The sequence below is a fragment of the Haliotis asinina genome, chromosome 14, assembly GCF_037392515.1.
Source record: "Haliotis asinina isolate JCU_RB_2024 chromosome 14, JCU_Hal_asi_v2, whole genome shotgun sequence".
Lineage (NCBI taxonomy): Eukaryota > Metazoa > Mollusca > Gastropoda > Lepetellida > Haliotidae > Haliotis > Haliotis asinina.
This window is the reverse complement of record NC_090293.1, coordinates 55,017,214-55,038,391: the sequence shown is the minus strand read 5'-3', so window position 1 is coordinate 55,038,391 and position 21,178 is coordinate 55,017,214. Positions and strand designations below refer to the sequence as shown.

Here is a 21,178-nt window from a genome sequence, read left to right as displayed (position 1 = left end):
AATGTCTCAGTCTTATACACTTTTATAGTCTGTTTGGCTCAAAAGTGGACCGATGAATTGCAATGTAACTAGAAAACAAATAAGCATACCATACTCAGTGAAACGCTGATCATAATCAAAACATCATACCAATTCTGTGAGGTTTTTTTTTGTCCTAATGATATATAAGGTGTTTAACAAACTGTCAATAAAATATTGACACAGTTCACTGTTTATTGCGAGGGAAGAGGGCAGAGAAAGGCACAACCAGGTGTTGGAGAAGCACGTGCACAATTGTCGAGAAAGTTATATATTCATTAACCTATGTTGTGCTGTCTCCATGCTCCCTCGCACGTCTGGCTGTCCCTTTCTCTGCATTCCTCCCTCAAATAGAGAACTGAATGAATATATCGCTCATACAGGGTCCGACTGACGTAAATTCCGGAATGTCGGAGATTTACTGCATGCCCCCGCACTGTAGATGTACATGCAGCCAACAAGAACGGAACACGAACCTGTTGAATCATTTATTAACATTTTACGAAGGAATATAATAGACGTAACGGAAGTGTAGGTTGACTTATCTCCCCTTGATGATATTATTGCCGATAGGATTTCAGTGTAACATCTTCCAGGTTGCCATACAACTGCAAGCTCTGTCACAGGTACACATTCGTCCTCAAGAGGTACAGACATGCGTACCGGGAATCAAAGGGAGATAACTCTCCGGATATAACGACAAGGAACGGAGTAACTGGTAATAAAGATGTAATTGACAACTATAACATGTTTTGTTTCAACGTATATAGTATTACACACCCAACCGTTTATCAACAACAAGACTGATACCTGAAACGACAACTTCCATGGAAGTGAAACAAACAGCGGAACCACGTGGACATCGAGATTGTAAGTAAATAGAACACAATATTCCAGAAAACAAATTAAGATTGAAAACTGTAGTATGGATTCTGCAGAACGGTGATAACAGACTACACAAGACAGCAACGATGATGGCAGTTGATAAAGCTGTTGGGGTCGTCCCCGATATAATACTGAAATGTGTTTAGGTAACCCACGTTATCAGATACTAAGACAGGTTATTAAGAAACCCGGACATCCATCGGAGAGTAAGATATATTGGGTAAGAGAACCAACGTGTACTGGGTACTAACAAAGGTTGTTAGGAAACCCACATCTGTGGACTATTAAGATCATTTATAACGAAGCCAGCTGTAATGTGCACTAAATTAGTGTATGGAAATCCTCCTAAGTTGGGTATTGACAGAAGAAATGAATAAATAACAATAGGTGTTTCAATCCTGATATTTTAAAATCAATCTTCACTCTGTATCCCGTGAACGAATTACGATGTACCTGTGACCTATATCTGAGCAGGGATCCGCCTATGCTGAGGGGAGGGGGTGCCTGCTGATTGTTGGTTGAGGCAGCTCATCACGTGAGTACCATTTTGATGTGTGTTGTTGATTTAGTCGATACTAATAAGTCGTGTACGGCAACATCTATATGTCAGGTGAAAGTAATAACAGACAGTAATCTGGAACGTCAGGATATAACGTTGACAGTTCTAATTTGACTGCATTTACAGTTGAAGTCTGACTGCAGTGACAGTCTGAGATAGGGACTGAGCTAGGTAGGGTGGAGTCGGGACAAGAGTGTCTGTCTAGTGGAATCCCCCGCTCATATACATATACACGGTGTCTGTTGGACGGACGCCCGCACCTGAAGTTCAAGATACATAATTATGCATATAGTGAATGATTAATTCCCAAGATATCCCCGACAGATGTTATGGGACAATCCCCCCACTCCTCACAAAAGTAGTGTTAGTCCTAACCCCCCCAAACATGCAAACCCCTATACATAACCGACACGCTCAACCGAAATAGATCATCTCTACGGCTCAGGTTGCCATGAGATAATAATATAATGCTTGAAAAGTTCAGTAAACTTGAAAGAGATTAATTCTATTTTGGCCCTGAGTTATCCATGTTTCATTCAGCGAGATTCCTGGCATGTCTGGAGAGGCACTAGTTACCAAGCTACAGAGGTTCCGTACCCGCCACGACAACCATTGTACCTCTATAATTGCTGTCACCAATCTGGTATAATGACTTCCAATGGTGTGTTTACTATGTGAGGTTATAAATTCGTCTGGGATTTCACTTAACAAGTGCTGATACTAATCACACACATTCGGATTTCTAATGTTTTTACGGATAATTTACCTAGTGACGAAGACCAATTCTGGGATAACCTCAGATCGAGGTTTGCCTGGACAAACGCAGCGAACACTCTGAACGAAACCTTCATACATCATGGCAGATGCTTGTCGACAGAAGGACGGACGGACAGACAGACGGACACTTACAGTGAGTGAGTCAGGGTAGTACACTTTCCCTGATGACATATAGTATACAGTTTGTATCATATTTATTGGCTATATTGCAAGCACCGCTGAAACCACTATACCTGTGTGCCTCAAATATACATAGACTAGAAACTATCACAGTTCTAATAATCAACAAAATATGTTTAAACAAGTTGAATAAATAGCCTATCTGTATATACATATCGAGTAAGTTACTGACGATGTCTAAAGCTAGAGCATTACCAACAGCTACATCACAAAACACTGAGGCGCAGCCATCTTGTTTTCATGTCAGAGGAAAGTATAGGCAAACTATCTTCATCTACATCCAGAAACGCTGTCGTATCACACGTATACGACTTGCTGTTGTTGCTGTTGCTGCTGCTGTTACCGGAAGCAGTACTCCTAAGTCACACTTGGAATTCTGGGAAATTCATTAGAATTGTGGATGTTACACTTATACAACGGTCAGGTGTCGTGACCATATTGTACGGGTCCACTCGGGGGCTCACACGGGACATAACTCGCACAAAAGCACATTGACTGCCCTTGGACACAGCGTGCACCCCTCCCTCTCTCTACTCGACGAATATATGCGCTCCATTTGCACATAATTGGCACGTTCCGTGGTCCGAGATATTTAATCACCGATACTGAAGGAATCGCTGTCATCGTATTGAATCGAAAAGCTTGTCTGGTGATATCAAACATGCATCGGAAGCAGTCGTGAACTTGTCAACAATATCTTCATGACATCTCGCGTGATGACATCACGTGATGAGGATGAAAGCGTCATGACGTCATCGCCCCTGGAAACATCTACACCTCCAGGGGTCTATAGACAATATATCCATAGCTTAACAGCAGAACCGTAAATGTGCAAGTTCATCAAAACATGCGGTCATGTGTCCCGCCTATCTCCTGTGCACGCTAATGGTCACCATTGGTCTGTCCTGGCTGTCCGTGATGGTGACGGCCGAATCCTTGGTAACAGACACTTTCCTTACATTAGAGCTCTGGGTGACGGCATACGACTTGCGCTGAGTCTGGAGGGGCTTGAGTGGGGCTTCTATCGTTAGCTGTTTGTCGTCTGCTATGTAGGCTGTGATGGTTGTAGGGTCGACACTGTCAGGAAGATCGTATTCTTTATTAAACTCCTTATGTAGTGTCCGGTTCGTCATCTTCTCTTGCCGCTCGGCGTGGACAATCAGCTTCTTGTCCATAGTTTTGACAACAATGTCCTCAGGACTGAACTCCCCGACGTCCACCTGGAGCCGAAGTCTCCTCGACCCGTCCGCTTCCGTTATGATGGGATTCTTGACGGGTGTGGCGACACCCAGTGGCTTTGACGTGGTGTCGCTCTGGATAGGAAGCATTACCTCCCTTTGCAGCAAGTTCTGCACTGGTCCCTCAATACTAAGTATGCCGTCCTTGCTGAGAAGACACTGAAGCTTATCTGGGTCGACCTGGCTAGGAATGTCCACCTGGCGGCTGTATTCTCGACTCACCGTCGAGTTGGAGGTCTTCTCCTCGTGGCGGGCATTCACAATAATCTTTGATTGCTGAACTTTGACCTGTATCTCTTCAGCCTTGAACTCGCTAACGTCAAATCTGACCTTGAACCTTTGTCGTCCCTCACTGTCCGTTTCAAACAACGTTTTGTTATTGTCCATTTGAATAATGCTAGCCCTCTTTTCTGAGGGTTTAAGAGTGAAGAAGTCATGGCGCATCTTCTCGAACTCATTTTCCCATTCTTTCCTCCGCTGTTCCATCCTGCTCTCCATGTCGGTCCACAGACTTATCTGACGGTCCTGGAAGTTTAGATCATCTCTCTTTATCGGAATGTGGAGCTCAGATCGGAATCTCGCCATCGTAGCTTGTAGGTGGAGGGGACGATGCGCCTGAAACAGAGGAAACAATTAAATCATGTTGCATAACGCCTCTACCAATATGACGTAAATATAATATATATAATGGAGTCTGCAACCACAACCCAGTGATTGATGGAATGGGCATAGGCAACTCTCGGTCGTCTTTTTTTAAATTTATTTTTTGTTTTGTTTGGTTGGTTGGTTGCTTTGGTTTGTTTGTTTTTTACTGTATACAGAGCCCAACCACAGTGGAGTCAGTCAGTGTGTAGCTTGCTGGATGGAAGGTAAATAAATTTAAATTTGAGTGAGTGAGTGAGTGAGTGAGTGAGTTTCCCTTTTCAGAAGATAAGGCGAACTTGATACCTAAGCATGTGGTACTGACGAGAAACATGTTTGATAGGATGTAAGGGTACGAATCAGACCGCCAGTCACACGTAGACCACTGACTCTCCCCCAACAGTACATCTGTCGTCCAGATAAGTACACGGTAAAATGACAGAAACATGAAACATATTTCTATACAAATATCGGTTGCTACTTCCTGTAACAGGGAACAGCCCTTTTTAAACAATTACATTTGTATTGAAACACGTCTCCACAACTACAGAGAGGATACAGTTCTTGAGTCTGGCAACTCAAACAGACATTGGATTAGTCAAACGCTTAACTCAAGTTTCCAGCTCATTCTTAAACTGACCATTTGCGACAAAAATGATACTTGCTCCATCAACGTCCTTGGTGACCTTGATCATCACAACCTCATTTCAACAACATCACTGGACGAGAGTGTTGCAGGTTACTGTAACCCAGCAATCCCTCATGGAATTCACTGCAGGGGAAATACTTAAACGCTCTCTTAATTTGCCAACTTGCCAACTTTGTGTACAAGCACCAGCAGTTTTCCATCGTTCTTTATCCTCGGGAGATCTCAGTCAGATGGTAAGATAATTGAATGCAGGCACGTTAGAAATGGATGTATCATGGGCGACCGTGTTTCCATCTGCTTTTACAGTGTAGTCGTTATCAGCATCAACATCGTGCACGGCTATTCAGCAGCTTATTTTCTAAATATTCCCCACCCGAAGGTAAATAAACAATGCATGAAGTATACGATAAATGTATCACAGGTAACGCCATGGGGCCATGTGACCGTTAATCTGCCATCTCCTTGTAGATCCTGTCATCCTGCACCTCCACACCTAATTGGGATAATTAATAAGGTTATAGGTTATGTTACAGCATTACAGGGTAGACAGGACCCCACAACCGAAGCATGCAGGCACCGACAACCTGTTTCTCTCCATGGCTGGTGCTCCTTTGTTATGGCGGCAAGTCCAGTGGGGTGACATGGGTACCTTGTGTGACGTCACCGGTCATATCCTTCACCGGTACATGGCTTCAATATTAGCTAACATGTAAAACCATAATCACTCACACTCGTTCTGCTGTCACTCTCTCACATACCAAATCGTGAGGTCTCCCGGGAAAAAGCAAGAAAAGAACCGACAGGTCTTAAAACACTTTACGTCTTCAAAGGACCTGTATAGTGACTTGTTGTCTGTGAGTTCGTTACTTTAGATCTGTGAGGAGTGTTGAATCGGGTACTGTAGATCAGTGTGTTGCTACTTCTGGAGGGCTTTGATGTAGATAGGTTACACCCTTCACACCCCGCCCCACTCAACCAGAATGGCGGGTCAAAACACAGGAAAGAAAGCTTCCCTTTGTACAGCAACAACCGTACAGATGATGGAACATCAGAAGCTTCTTCCCAAGAGGTCGACACTTGAGGATGTTCTTCAAGATACAGATGTACTGGGTTACTCCCTGTCTTCCCCCTCAAGCCGCCCCCCTACCCTCCCCTCAAGTCCTCCCCTCCTTGCAGTTCACTAAACAATATGGGAATGTAATCATATAGCGTCATACAGTGCCAACATTACTGTGTACAAATGGTTAACGTGTGTACACACGGTCACCGCAGCCTGACGGCATGTTGTACTTGTGGAGGAGCCAGCGTCCCCACGGGCCAGGGTTGTATACGCTGCCGTCTCCTCATGCCCCGTATGTTAGGTACGTTCAAGGGGAATATCAACAAGAAGGTGGTTTGCCGGCCTCCAGGAGGGATTCTTGGAACAAGTCGGATGAACTCGGCAAATGTCACGGATTCTCCATTGTATACACGGATTCCAGGCTCACAGAGACGAGAGTATTGATTTTCTAGTCTTCATCGGATTAGAATGTTGCATGACATAAGACACAAGACTGACATGTGGAGTAGGTGCATGACATTAGACACAAGACTGACATGTGGAGTAGGTGCATGACATTAGACACAAGACTGACATGTGGAGTAGGTGCATGACATTAGACACAAGACTGACATGTGGAGTAGGTGCATGACATTAGACACAAGACTGACATGTGGAGTAGGTGCATGACATTAGACACAAGACTGACATGTGGAGTAGGTGCATGACATTAGACACAAGACTGACATGTGGAGTAGGTGCATGACATTAGACACAAAACTGACATGTGGAGTAGGTGCATGACATTACACACAAGACTGACATGTCGAGTAGGTGCATGACATTAGACACAAGACTGACATGTCGAGTAGGTGCATGACCATTAGGTTCACCTGCAATCTTTTCAGAAATCAGTGCATACAAGGTAACCAATCCTGTTCAGAATTAGTACATTGAACACATCCTACTGTGTTTTCGGGGAATAAATTCCATTTCTTTGGTTGCCATCTTATCACAAATAGACGCTGATACTGAAATGTCTACAACGTCTATTTCTATCTTATTTCTTCAGGAAATTACGATGAAGTATTTTCCAAAGTTCCTGCGATATCGATTAAAGACCTCTAGACGTGATAAACCCTCTGAACTGAGGGTTTCGACCTACACATGGCAGTAAACACAGACACTGATGGGGGAAGCAGGTGTACTGTCTCCCAGGCCATAGGCAGTTGTGTGAAACTGTTAATACAAAATACGGCTTTGCACGCACACGTGAATTTGACGACTCTGATATGTCAGTGTAGTCATACTGTCTTCGTCTTCAGCGCACTGTCTTCGCTTTCATGAATACAGTCCAGTCTCACGATGGAAATCGTGTGCAACCGCAGGTGTACAGTGTATCGTGTGCAAGCCACACCTATAGACTGCATCGTGTGCAACCGCAGGTGTACAGTGTATTTACAGTGTCATGTGTGCACTCTACCTTGGTGTGAAACTACAGTCAAGGTGTTGTAAACAGTCAACGTACTATTGTAAACACAGTCAACGTACTGTTGTAAACAGTCAACGTCCTTTTGTAAACACAGTCAACGTACTGTTGTAAACAGTCAACGTACTATTGTAAACACAGTCAACGTACTGTTGTAAACAGTCAACGTACTTTTGTAAACACAGTCAACGTACTGTTGTACGGACACAGTCAACGTACTGTTGTAAACAGTCAACGTTCTGTAGTAAACAGTCAAAGTACTGTTGTAAACAGTCAACGTTCTGTAGTAAACACAGTCAACGTGCAGTCAGTCAACGTATACCATCACCAGGAACAGTTTTTCCCACATCATAAGCTAACATTACTTGGTTCTCGTCGAAGTTCAAGTTCGTTTGTAGTATCTGGGCTCCATTCCACAAAGCGAAGTATTAAAGTGATCGTAACTTCTTCATGGCGAGTGCTGTGGCTGGTGTGACGAACGGGCCTGCAACTCCGGCCCTCGTGTCTTGGCGAGCATTAGATAGTTTAAACTATATATAAAAAAAAGATTTAGATGACCTGTAGATGTAGAAATCTAAGACTGGCAATGTGTGAACTCCTGTATAAGCCTCAGACACAATGCAAGTCACAGTACCAGAATCTGTCGGTTGTAGTTTCACCAGAGTTTGAAAGGTTTCACCTTATTCACTTCGGTTCTGTCCATCGTTAAACTGACACCTTTTGATTTAACTGAAATACTGCTAAAACAGTGTCCATCCGAACTCAATCACGCTACCTCCTGGCAAACGCATGTGCCGCGATTAAAGGAGATCTGACATTTTAGACTGAGAACGACCAATCGGCAGAGGGTGAAACAACTGCACTAGTCGGCTTGAATTTCAGGATTGACCCGTGATGTGGTAAGACAGTCGTGCCGGAGAGGTGAGCTACGAGAGCTGACAACGAGAGGGAATTCCCCCTAATGCTACATGACAGGCCAGATCTGTTGAGCTGCAGAATGAGACGGGTGTTCGGCTATGCTATGCAGTACACACAGAATTAGAGTGGTAAGTGTTTCTGAGGTATTTTCAGGGCACGTATTGAAGCACTTGTCTATTTATGGTCCCGTAAAGTGGAAATGAGGTGAAAACAACTATCAGAACGCGAGTGAGAACCGTGTCAGAAATAGGAAGATTGTGCCCCGGATTGTAACCAGGTTATGTAATACACACCACGCTCTCATTAGTCTCTATACATATAAATACACATACAGACACACAGACGTACATGAATAGCGCGGCATCAATCCTCCTTGATGTAGAGTGTGTGAGGGACCATGGCTTGACGGTCAAGTTTAACAATGTCCCATCAACATCAAGAGGGGATGTACCTGTAGTTGGCTGTACACATTGTTGTACTCAGGTTAGGTTGTACAAGCTGTAGATATTTTCATCACAAAATTGAAAATAAAACATAGTTCGACGTACGCTTAATAACTTCACAAACTAGAATGTCATGACTGATATTCCATAGTTTGACTTTCACTAAATAGCTTTATAAACTAAAACGTCCCAACTGATCTGCCATAGTTCGACGTACGCTTAATAACTTCACAAACTAGAATGTCATGACTGATATTCCATAGTTTGACTTTCACTAAATAGCTTTATAAACTACACTTAATAACTTCACAAACTAGAATGTCATGACTGATATTCCATAGTTTGACTTTCACTAAATAGCTTTATAAACTAAAAAGTCCCAACTGATCTGCCATAGTTCGACGTACGCTTAATAACTTCACAAACTAGAATGTCATGGCTGATATTCCATAGTTTGACTTTCACTAAATAGCTTTATAAACTAAAAAGTCCCAACTGATCTGCCATAGTTCGGCGTACGCTTAATAACTTTACAAACTAGAATGTCACGGCTGATATTCCATAGTTTGACTTTCACTAAATAGCTTTATAAACTAAAGAATCCGAACTGATCTGTCATAGTTCGACGTAAGCTTAATACTAATTTCAAAAACTAAAATATTCCGGCTGATATCCCATTGTTCGACGTACGCGTAATATTTTCATAAACCAGAATATCTCGACAAATCTGACATAGTCCGACGTACACTTGATAATTTCATGAAGTAGAATGTCCCTACTGATCTCCCATAGTGAGACGTACATACACGTAATGTTTTAACCATGATGTCCCATCGAGTCTGCCATAATTATTCAATATGTTAACGTCCACTCCTTCATTGTCAACACGGTGAGTTCTCCGTCACCGTGCTTGCCTCAACAACATCGACTGCTGGAACAGCGTAATTAACATCGGCAAATACCCGTCACTGAACAAATGCGCCTCTAGTTTAACCGGAACACGACAAACAAAATCCCAGTAACAGCAGAGATTAGCAAGGGGGTACTACCGATCATTTCAGCGATCGGAATATTTCCTCCTTCACACAGTGCTTTAGGAAGTATTAAAGAACTTCTCAACCTGTACAGCAGCCCAATAATATTTTGGGCATTGTTTGTATTATCTGGAGCGCAGCTTCACTGTCAAGTGTTTTTCAAATACTTCCAAAGAGGCAGGAGAGCGTGATCCCACAACTAGGATGTTAAACTCGTATCTCCATGCAGCCAGTTGCCCCGCCGAGACGGATATTTTCCTCATTGATCAACACAGAAACACCTTTCCTTGTTATCAGTATGCATGTATGTGCTAACCAGCTGCAATAACAATCAATAACACCCCTTGTCAGTAGTTACTGGTGTTGTATGTACACAACCAAGTATGTTTGTCAATATCTACTGTTAAACCAGTATTAGAGACAGATCATGTGCCATGTGTCAGGCTCTTCATCGCATGGGCTGCTCAAGTCGCTCACAGCATAACTAGGGTTGATATTGTCAATGGACCACATTGTAAGGGTCACCTATATTCGTGGATGTGGGCGTTACAAATCGACCGTAAATAACCTCAACATTCCTGTATGCCTGCGTCAGATGTTGACATAGGACGTTGGTCAGATCTACTGTTGTAGTCTATATTGTGTAGTAAATCATTCACGCTAACGGTGCTATGCATAGTCACAATACGTACAAATATCTTCCTGTCATTGCAATGAAATTACATACTGTCAATAACATATGAATGTCACAACCATCGCGTCATGAAAACACAATAGTTTCATACACTGGCGACTATAATAGACCCTTATTCAACACTGAATCTCACCAAGGTCTGCATTGCAACAGGTAACGCCTCATGTGACACGTGCTATAGACTGTAACCAGTGACACATGCATCTATATCGATCACTGTGTTTATTCCCGACACGTCAACTAAAGTACGACGACACTGACGACCCAATAACTAAACATAAATATCGATGATATCACCCAGCATGATATTTATGATATGCCTTCAGTCGACTGGTACGTGGTTGAAAGCGAGGCATGATTGACATATAAGAGAGAGAAAGAAATTTGATTGACAGATATACACGTGGTGTCAATTTCTCCCTCCTGTCACTGATTTCGTAATTCAGGTGTTTGCTTCAACAAGAACGGTCCGTTTCCTGGTGTGACGTCATCACAACCCAGCCGAATATCATATAGTAAATAACTTCTGTCGTAAAACTCTTCAAATATAGTCTAAGGACCTAGTATTAGGCGATGTCATGTTGCATGTATGGCAGTATCGCTACATCTGGGGCGGCCCTTTCCCCACCCTCCCTGTCTAGGCTACCTGTAAACATTGTAATTAACGTACTCTAATCTACCGTTCGGTTTCTCGACTTATCAATATAATGAACAACAGTAAAACACTTACCCCCACCCAGCATGTTCCTGATACAAGAGACGCTATTCACCCTCATTATTGTATCCTGGTCCACTGACAGATGAAAGGACGCCGCCTATTGATGGTACCTGACAGGTAATCAGCAGGTAAGGCACACTCCAGGTGTGTGACGTGCCAGTAACGGCAGACACAGCCAACACCGCCCGAACCGACTTGGTCGGCGACCAGCTACGTCTATCCCAACCGCTCAGCCAACCTCGGGGACGGCACAGCATGGGGAGATTCCCTCAATATTAGACTTACTTCAGTCCCCGATACAATATATGTGCACCAGAGAAACAATCCCCATAAGACGGGAACATCTAGATAGGCCATGGGTCTGGATGGATGAGTGAGTGAGTGAGTGGGTGAGTGAGTGAGTGAGTGAACTAAAATAGGTTTTTAAAGACTGACAGTTCATTGAGGCTCATTTGTTCAGTTTTTGAAATTTGCCTGAGGAGAAACCCCAGGCGAATGAATGAGTTTAGTTTTACGCCGCACTCAGCAATATTCTAGCTATATGGCGGCGGTCTGTAAATAGTCGAGTTTGGACCAGACAATCCAGTGATCAACAGCATGAGCATCAATTTGACAAAACCGATGAGATGTGATGACATGTCAGCGAGCCTGATCATCCGATCCCGTTGGTCGCCTCTTACGACAAGCATAGTCGCATTTTATGGATAAGCCTGTATTTGTCAAGACCCGTTATACCCTGGATCAGGCACAGTAACCAAGGGAACTCGGAATCTGAGTGTGGGCTTCGAATTCTGTGATCAATGTTTGTTGGCACGACATAAAGACGCCTCAGATCCCTCCAACAACCTGACACCTTTCATCCATACTCTATCTCCACAGAAGCATGAACGTATCTGAGTCTGTAAGTGACCAGTCATGTCCCGGCCAATCTGCTAACAGAGCTACAGCACCGTGCAGTAAATGACCACACATCTGGTACCACGTTAGTCAACCAACACTAAACCCATGGAAACCGCAATTCGCTCTTCTCGGGGGAATCAGCAAAGCGTTATTTTACGTGGATTACAAAGTATGACATTCACAATGTATTATAGTTCTGGTGTATCCCCGAGGAGAGTCTACGCTCCCATGTAGCAAGTCTAAAACTACCCAAGCGATGCAGTTCAGTAATATGATTACAATGTGGAAATAATCACTTAATCTGTAACGGCCGAGAAACGAGCAATGTGGCAAGAACGTGGTGATTTATAAGCGATTCTCCAACCCCGTGACGGTGTTCTGGGGAGAGGTACCACAAGACACTCGCTTGATGGAATCGATAAGTCTTTACAGAACCATGTCTCTTAGTATAATACAGGCCATCTCAGCAGGCGCCTGCTGCGCTTATGAATAATCGGGCGTTGATGATACGCTGTTTTAACAACTTGCTGGTGATTAAAACGTGTTATGGCACGGTTCACCGCGGGAAACGATGGATTCGGGCTGTAATAAACCTGCTGAAAATCCCCCCCAAGTGGACCAATCGATGGAGTACCGCTCACATCCTTCTGATCACACCAAGACATAAACTACATATCTGTTTTGAGTGGGAAATGTTGGAAGTCTGTGGACTGTTGTGCCATGTCCGAGTTCTTCCCTGTGAAAGAGCACAAACATTGCCAACACCTGTTTTTCTCAAACTGAACCATTTGTGAGTCAGTCAATCAAAGACGTGCAATGATGACATACCTGTTTACACATGGATGATTAGCAAGTAGCTTAGTGGGTGAATATTGTTCCCTGCCGCTCTTTGCAATATTACATCAGATATGCGATTCACAAAGTGTACTCTTTCGAAGAATAGAATCTGCGTGGTGCAGTGGTAAGAGCGTCCACCCGGAGAGCGGAAAATCGTGGGTTCGATCCCCACCCGCGTCACACCAAAAGACTTTAAAGTATGGTATTTGCTGGCCCCTGCCTGGCGATCGGCATTAATGAGTACAACAAGGACTGGTGGGCCCCGAGTCAGTATAATGGGTCTGAGTAGGGTATTCATACATAACTGCAACATGGCATCTCAATGAGCTAGTACTATAAAACCAACTTTCTAAAAGTCCGGGTCAGTACTAGCAGTCACACATACACATGCATGCATGTCGTCGTATGAGTCACGTCAAACCCAGTTTCACTTCACCTCTCCTTTACCGCTATGTGTCTGTATATATAGACCTGTGTGTTCGGATGTGGAAACCTGCCAGGGTGTGATGTGGGGAGGGGGTGCAGCAATAGGTGGAAGCAATTGGAGGGAAGCTGTGGAGCCCTGGGGGTGTGAAATAGGCGTATTGAGGTGTGAGCACAGCGCAGTGAGGAGTACTGAGAAAGCTGTGAAAGATGTAGAAGACGCAGTGAGATGGAATTGCCTGGCGATGTTGGTTAACGTCCGGCGTATGTGGACGTGTGGAGGTCGTGCAAGGTGAACCCTGGGATGTCCGATGAACGTGTCCAGCGAGGCAATGTTGGCCAGGTGTGGTGTCCTGGTGTGACTGATCGGGAAACTCTTGTCTATATCACGCCTCGCCACTGTAAGGAGGACATAGCCGGCTATACCTACACATCAGCTGAAGGATATATGTCCGAGCTGGGCAACGTCCTTATACGCACTGTGGTAATGGGGTAGTCAAGTAGTTTAAAGCGACGGTTCGTCACGTCGAAGAGCAGGATTCTATTGCCCACACAATGAGTGAAGTCCATTTGTTGGCGTCATTTCGGTAGTCTCTAAGCCATATCGTGACGAGAATACAAAATGACCGGATATCGACACGTTGTTTCATTATGCAGGTATGACAACGGCTTTTAATATCGGTATGACCTTGGTATGGCGGCATGGTCATGTTTATTTCTGTTTATTTATGTCTGTGTCACCACTGTCTAGCTAGATTGGCGACTTCACAGATGGAGAAGGAGGAATGATTGAGTGTGTGTGTAGGGATATGGAGGCGATGTAAGGAGGCCATTTCCAGTGTGATGAGACCCGCCCTGGTCTTCCAGCTGCTGGTTGCCCCGACCTGTCCGTCTGACTACAGACCTTCTCCACTGAGCAAACACTTCCTCGTAATTCCAATATCAAATCAATGGCTCAATCAGATGTGTAAACACGAACGTTCTGCTGTGGGGCAATAGCTTAAGAATAAACGTCCTTCTCAAAAACCCGCATGTCGTAAATGTTCCGTCTCTTAATCCTGGCAATACGATAAATTCCAGAGCTAGGCAATCATGTTCAATCCATATGACAATCTGAGGGCCCGGCAATTTATCAGCTGACTGGTTACCCTACCAATAGAACCCCAATCTGACGGTAATACATCCCACCCCTGCAGCAGATCCTCTACCCTCTGTGCAACATCTCATGTTAAAAGTCTGGCGTTACGACATCGATTGGATATAAATACTGCAGAAAGTGGTAATACAGGCACGATTTAATGTGGCTGACCCTCTCTTAAAGCCAGAGACCTCTGTTTGGGCAGTTACAGCCTGGTGTTCCTGTCAAGACCTAACGCCCTGAGCAGGTCCTAGGTTGTCTGTGACTAAATAGTTTACATCAAAGCTCTGAGTCTGAGGAGGGGGGCTATGTCGTGTCGTGTGTGATGATGGTGAGTAATCGTGTAGACGTGATGACGTACAGGAAGGAGTGCCTACTGGAGAGGTTGGAGCCACTGAATTAACGTCGTCAAGTCTGTCTTGAAATTGGTAGGATTCTTCAAGGGCACTAAACCACTAAGTCAGTTCCTGTCAGTTATCCAATTCCATTAACAGCCACCTCAGTACCATGGCTGACGACCCCGCGGGGATGATATTCACCCCCCCCCCCCCCCCCCCCCCCCGGGGATGTAGAGGCCGCGGAGAATGGGGGAAGGCGCAGATGAGTTGTGATCAGTTGTTAGCAAGCCGGCGTAAGCATTACCACTGTGTCATGGCATCAAATCCGGATCCAAATAAGGTGACACAGACGAACACTCCAGCCACTAACTTACCCAACTACTCCGCCCTTCAACGGCTTCAAGAATCGGGCATGGTGGTATCTACTTAGCTGTTGTCTAACAGATCTAATCTTTATCTAATCTTATATCGCCCTGGGTATAAACACCACAAGTCTGTAAGATGTCATACCATCCCAACACCTGGCACATGTATGCGCTGAGGAAAGAAGCTGCTCCCTGGGGTACGCCTGTGGTTAACCTGTGTGACTCCACGATGGCGGATCTTACGGCGAATAACAGACCTTCCCAGCAGGTCAGAAATTTCGTCAATACTTGACATTTGCTGGTATTATACTGATAATATGTTGTGAATCCTGTTACAGAGTATTGCACAGGGTATTGGGAAAACAGGCCAAACAGTATTGCAGGTTGCGTATGACGGTCCAAACAGTACGGTTGCCGTGGCCCAAACTGTAAGAATAAGGACATCAACCAAGTCGTGCACTAATGTGGCTGTAATCTGACTATTTTGTATCACAAAAATCTGAGAAAAACACCAGCACGTTCTTTCAAGCATCAGTGCTGCATCACCCTGTAACTCCGGGTGTCTGTCCACATTCCAGTATGTGCAAGGTCACGAACAACCAATGCAGCATGATATGCCTCCACCAACACCAACAGCAATGTCTAGATATGAGACCTGCCTGAAAGAACGCACCCTCTGAAGATCCGAGTTTGAATTTGTCTTCAGTACCCCGTGCATGTCGTAAGAGGCGACTAACGGGATCAGGTGGTCACACTCGCTTACTTGGTAGACCCTGTCACCAAATTGCCCAGAACGATGCTCATGATGTCCATCACTGGATTGTCTGGTCGAGATTCGATTATTTACAGACCGCCGCAATATAGCTGGAATAACGCCGAGTGTGGCATTAAACAAAAACCAACAAACCTAAAGGTAGCAACCCAGAGAAGAAATTGTCACCGTGCTTAGAGAAAAGACCTTCTCTAAGGCACACATTCTTGTACTGACCCATCTTCCGTCCGCTATTCATGTACACGTCTGTCGGCGAGGGAAAGCCAATATCTCAGCGGATGCAGTGGATCAATGGGGACCGCCTTCATGGTCTGGGTTCCGTCGAATATTGCTTGAGCATGTATGTGACAACACGACGGTATTTAAGCTAGACGGGGTGGGTCGGGTGGACAGGGAGACGAGGAGGGTTTGTCACCGGTACTACAGACACGGCGAGTAGGACAAACGTGTCCATAGTAAAGAGTGACGTTCGGAAAAGAGGAAAGATCCTCTGGACGCTGTGATTCGCACTGCATAGGTGTTCCATAGTGAGAGTTGTAGGAGATAAAGATTCGACTCCTGATTTTGATACAAGTTTATTCTATACTTTAACCAGGTTCGTGGACTTTATCAAAATGGAAGCGTTTGCGATATAAATCACTTTCCTATATCCGCAATTCGTATAACCGCCCAACGCTGTCCCGTGTACAGACAGCGACACTGGCCGAGACGGAGACCTGGAGACTATGTTCGTACCAGACCGATGGTCGAAAGTTGTGAGCAGGTACAACTGTGGGTGTCTCCCGACTTTTCGTATTCCACCCGGGTACTAGTCAATGACCTTCCTGCACGGGTGGGTATCATCTGGACTTACAAAACCCTCCACATCTTGATTCGGTCACCAAATGACATTGAGACAAAACAGGTGAGACCCGTTGGAGGTACGTGCTCCATGTGTGACTGCTGCCTGCTGCTGTTGACTCCTGCTGCAACAGTCAGGGAACTCTAGGAACCAGACATGAACCATGTTTTGGTCGAGTACTCCACGTGCTCATACTGCAGGCTGCTCCTCACCTGCGGGTATGGCGTCAGAGGAAGGTACCTAGGTCACGTGGCTGAGACGACAGACATCCCACACCCACCTTGCACACCCTGACTGCGTCCTTGCCAATGGTTGAATCAGGATTACATGTGTCGGGCAATAATGTACCATACACCCATTCGTATACTAGATTTACTAGACGGGAGATAAATATATTCGACACCTTCAGTTCTGTAACTTTTATTCCTTTCTTATTATTTAATTGTTAATAACAAAAGAATGTGGTAATGTATTCGGGGGTTAGGATCTACTGCGCCACAGTTGACTGGACTAGCTTCACCAGACTAATCAGATAACTGTGTGTACGGGAGTTTCGTACACTATTGTCACTTACCATGTTTATGTCATTACGTCTATGTATAGTGACCCCCGCCTCATTCACTCATGTCTGTACAATCCAGTGTTAGTTTCCATGATGAATAAAAAAACGTCTAATGTGACGTACACGTACATGTCATCTTCCCATGTAACTTCAGTTCCTTAATCTAGTACGGCTGATCTAACATGACGTATCGCTCACCGTGTCAAACTAATGACGCAGTCCACCTCACTTCACAATCTTACGTGACATACCCTGCTGTATATCTATGACGGCGTGAGTCATTTCAACCTACCGTGACAGTTCACGTGCTAGTGACGGGAGGCACATCGTATGTTCTAATATACTTATGTCGGAACATGTATAATATGTACCCGTGCAGACAACCGTTCAGGACGTACCATGCGACTGAGCTAACGTATTTATAAGAGAGGTCATGTAGCGGGTCGTATACATATGTCAGACCGTCTCCTTACAGCCCCCCATGAGTTGAGTCGGGTGTTACTGCCTATAGGGGTTCCGTACAAATCTATCGTTTCCCGGTCAGTCAGACCGACATCGGCCTGGAAGTATACTCAGCCGTGTTTACTCAACCAACACTCCCTCCACCAGTGGCTGCCCATACTGCTTCAGTACAAAGGGAAGTCTTGAAATATTCTTATAAGATCTGAAGGAACCGTTTCCTATAAACTAGTTTTGAGGTAAAATATTTTTGATTGATTTTTGAATTCAAACCTTCCTGTAACTGGTAAATGAATCGTATGCAAGAGATGCTGTTGTTGGTTTGGGAGCAGTTTTATCGTCTTTATGGTAATTGGATAAAATCGAATTTGTGTAGAAAATATTCAAAACTACGGAGGCGTTTCGAACTCAATGGCATCATGAACAAAGAGAGCACCGAGCTCTCGTACTTGACTGAGAGCAATCAGTGGATCTTTCCCCATGTTTATGAGGGAGTAAAGCTAAGCTCAAACCATCAACGTTGAATATTTATTTGTGTATGTCCAGCTTATTTGCACGAGTTTCCACATGACCCCATCGGGCCACCGTACATTCCGCGAGTAATCAGGTACTCAACTCTCGTTAATATTTTCATTCAGCTAAGTCGGATAAACTATGTTCAAACAGACTACAAACTCCAGGGAACAGCAATCGACTGGGAACCGTCTAGAATAGCTAGCTGTGCTACGTTTTGGTGACAGTAGCCAATACTTTCATCTGATCACATTAACTAACAACCTGTTAGTGGCGAGACATGGACGCGGTGATTAACAGTATGGTGTTTTCGGATCTGGTGGAATCTAGACAAACACTTAGTCCCTGAATAGTCACCTATTACATGACTTTACTGGCCTGATACTTTACATGCACGATCCGCTGCACACGGAACTGACCAACTAACCGCCACCCCACCGACCTGGGTGCTGTTGTACAAAATGATCTTACCGTTACGGTGACCGTAACTCCCTTACTTCAACCGTCCTAGCGCTAAGGTTGCTTCGTACAATCCCAGCCTGAATCTGCCACCCTCATCCCTAGCTCCGTCCTACACCCAACCCCACCGCAGTGGCCTGATCCCCTTCCGCCCTGTACAACTCCCTATTTACTACCCACACTATCCTGAACACCTTCCTGGACAACCCGATCACTCCACCATCTCCGACCACAAAGTATTTCCGTACCACTGAAACTTCATTACTTTATACCTTCAACAACTCTCGGTAACTCCATCCCGCCAAATAAAGACTGAGGGTACGTCATCCCCTAGCCAGGAGACAGCGGCTCACAACAGGTGCGTGCGGGGAACAACATCACTACATCACTCCAACACCACGTGTACACAGTCGGCAGCATCTACTACCTCATTCACATCAGCCCATGTCCACAACTGCTTAACAAGACAAGCGTCGTCATCATAGTAACAGGTAATACACAAAGCAGATACATGTTCATCATCATTATGAATACACTGGAATGCGCGGTTGAGTGATGGAGGACACACATACTACTCAAAAGAGATTAAGAACACCTAATTCCTTCACGCTTCGATAGTTCATCTGTCATGTCCTGACGATTCTTCCATATTCCCGTATAGTTATTCTGTCATGACATGGAACAGTGTGAGTGAGTGAGTGAGTGACACCAGGAAAGGGCTTCACATATTGTTCTCATGTGGGGAATCGAACCTGGGTCTTCCGTTTGACAAGCGAACGCTACATGGAAAATAAAACATAATGATAAGAACATGGGGTTCCTTAAATTCTTATGTGTTATACTTTATCCACAAAACTATAAAAGATAGATGTTTTTTCACATTTAGCCGTGCATACGACTTAATCAATATTCTGCTCAGCAACCATCTACTAACGGAAGATCTTCCAAGGCCCCAAACATTCCAGTAATGTATATGGCCACTTAGTGCCAACTGTTCTACAGTAGATAGAGGCCAGAGATCAGCATTAGGTAATGGCAATTCCTTCGCCACGAGGGGGGTCCTATGTAGTCGTTTTGTTGCAAAGTCACATGAACCACAGACCAGGCACCGGCTAGCAAACTACATCAAGCTCTTAAACAGACGACCGACCTTGAAACTGACACATTCATCACTGATTTCAGATTTGTGTCACTATCCATTACAGAAATGAGGAATATAATTTATGCCATTTTCCTGGCGCTTTACTCCCGTGGAAATCACTCTAGAGTCCCGAGTAAGATAAAAAAAGTTAAACGTGAGATAAGTTGCTGCCGTCTACTCCTCCCCGGCCGTTATCACAGTAGGGGGCTGGTTCCGTGTGTGTCGACCACGCCCAGGAGCGATGGGAATAGATATCTCTCACTGACCCACTGCACAAGTCGAACAAAATCGCCCACAGCAGACAGAACAATGGAAACAACGCAGCGTATGTTCGTAGATATTGTCTTGGGAAATGTCACCACTGACAGAAACACTGCCTGTAAATATACTTCATGTACTGACACCGGAACACAGACACTGATACTGAAACAAGAATGAAAGTCTGTTGCCCTTCAAGAAATCAAGGGAAACCGGAATATTTATGCTACTTAGAGTTATTCTCTAGTACAGGAACAAAAACAAAACTGACATCACTCGGTAAACAAATATGACAGAGAGATTATATTTAGTATTTTTATAGCTCCTCCATGCGATATTGCGTCTCTAATTCTGCACTCGGCAAAGAATATTTTAGGCTAACTGATCTATTTACCGGCTGATTTGCAAATACATTCCAGTGCTACATTTATATTAAATAACCATTCCTGAGCACCCGTTTTATTGCTCAACAGTCCTACACGGTGTCACTCAGCCATCACTGCTGCATAAAAAGTGCAGTCAAACCATCGTCAACTCCCTCATCAAGCAACAGTCATGTCGTCCACCGACCTTAAAAACAGGGAATAAAAGCTCGTAACATCATGTCACGTGACAGCCGTCAAATCGATATCTGGATCTGATCGGAACCAGTGTGATGTGTTTGGCGTGAAATCAACGCCTTTCACCAGCGCTTGAATCGTGTCATTCAAAGACACCAAGGCAAGAGAACGGGGCTTACCTGGTAGGATTTCCTTGTCGGTGTCGATACAATCCAATGCGAGAAAAATCCAGTAAAATGTAAACCTGTTTGGAAGCTAGCAGACGACCGATTCCTACTCTTGTTTTACTGGGTGCAACCGCTAGCAGGGCCAGTCTATTTGTAGAAGTA

General features: G+C 44.6%; 1 protein-coding gene across 3 annotated transcripts; it reads right to left on the bottom strand.

The window, feature by feature from the left end:
* Positions 1-491: 491 nt before the first annotated feature.
* On the bottom strand, positions 492-21,142 carry LOC137262138 (small heat shock protein p36-like). Of its 3 annotated transcripts, XR_010954891.1 has the most exons (3): positions 11,296-11,479; positions 1,681-4,272; positions 492-1,385 (listed from the first exon to the last, which is right to left on the bottom strand). XR_010954891.1 is itself a non-coding variant. In XM_067799917.1 (2 exons), exon 2 carries the CDS (start codon positions 4,240-4,242, stop codon positions 3,286-3,288), a length of 957 nt encoding a protein of 318 aa, XP_067656018.1. In that variant the 5' UTR covers positions 4,243-4,272; positions 21,029-21,142; the 3' UTR covers positions 492-3,285. The 3 variants fall into 3 exon arrangements, 2 of the variants coding, with proteins under 2 accessions (XP_067656018.1, XP_067656017.1); XM_067799917.1 differs by lacking the exon at positions 11,296-11,479 and adding an exon at positions 21,029-21,142 and having other exon boundaries at positions 492-4,272; XM_067799916.1 differs by having other exon boundaries at positions 492-4,272; positions 11,296-11,506.
* Positions 21,143-21,178: the final 36 nt, after the last annotated feature.

Coding starts and splice junctions, on each gene's coding strand:
- LOC137262138 (XM_067799917.1), bottom strand. CDS start 4,242: ATGGCGAGATTCCGATCTGAGCTCCACATTCCGATAAAGAGAGATGAT.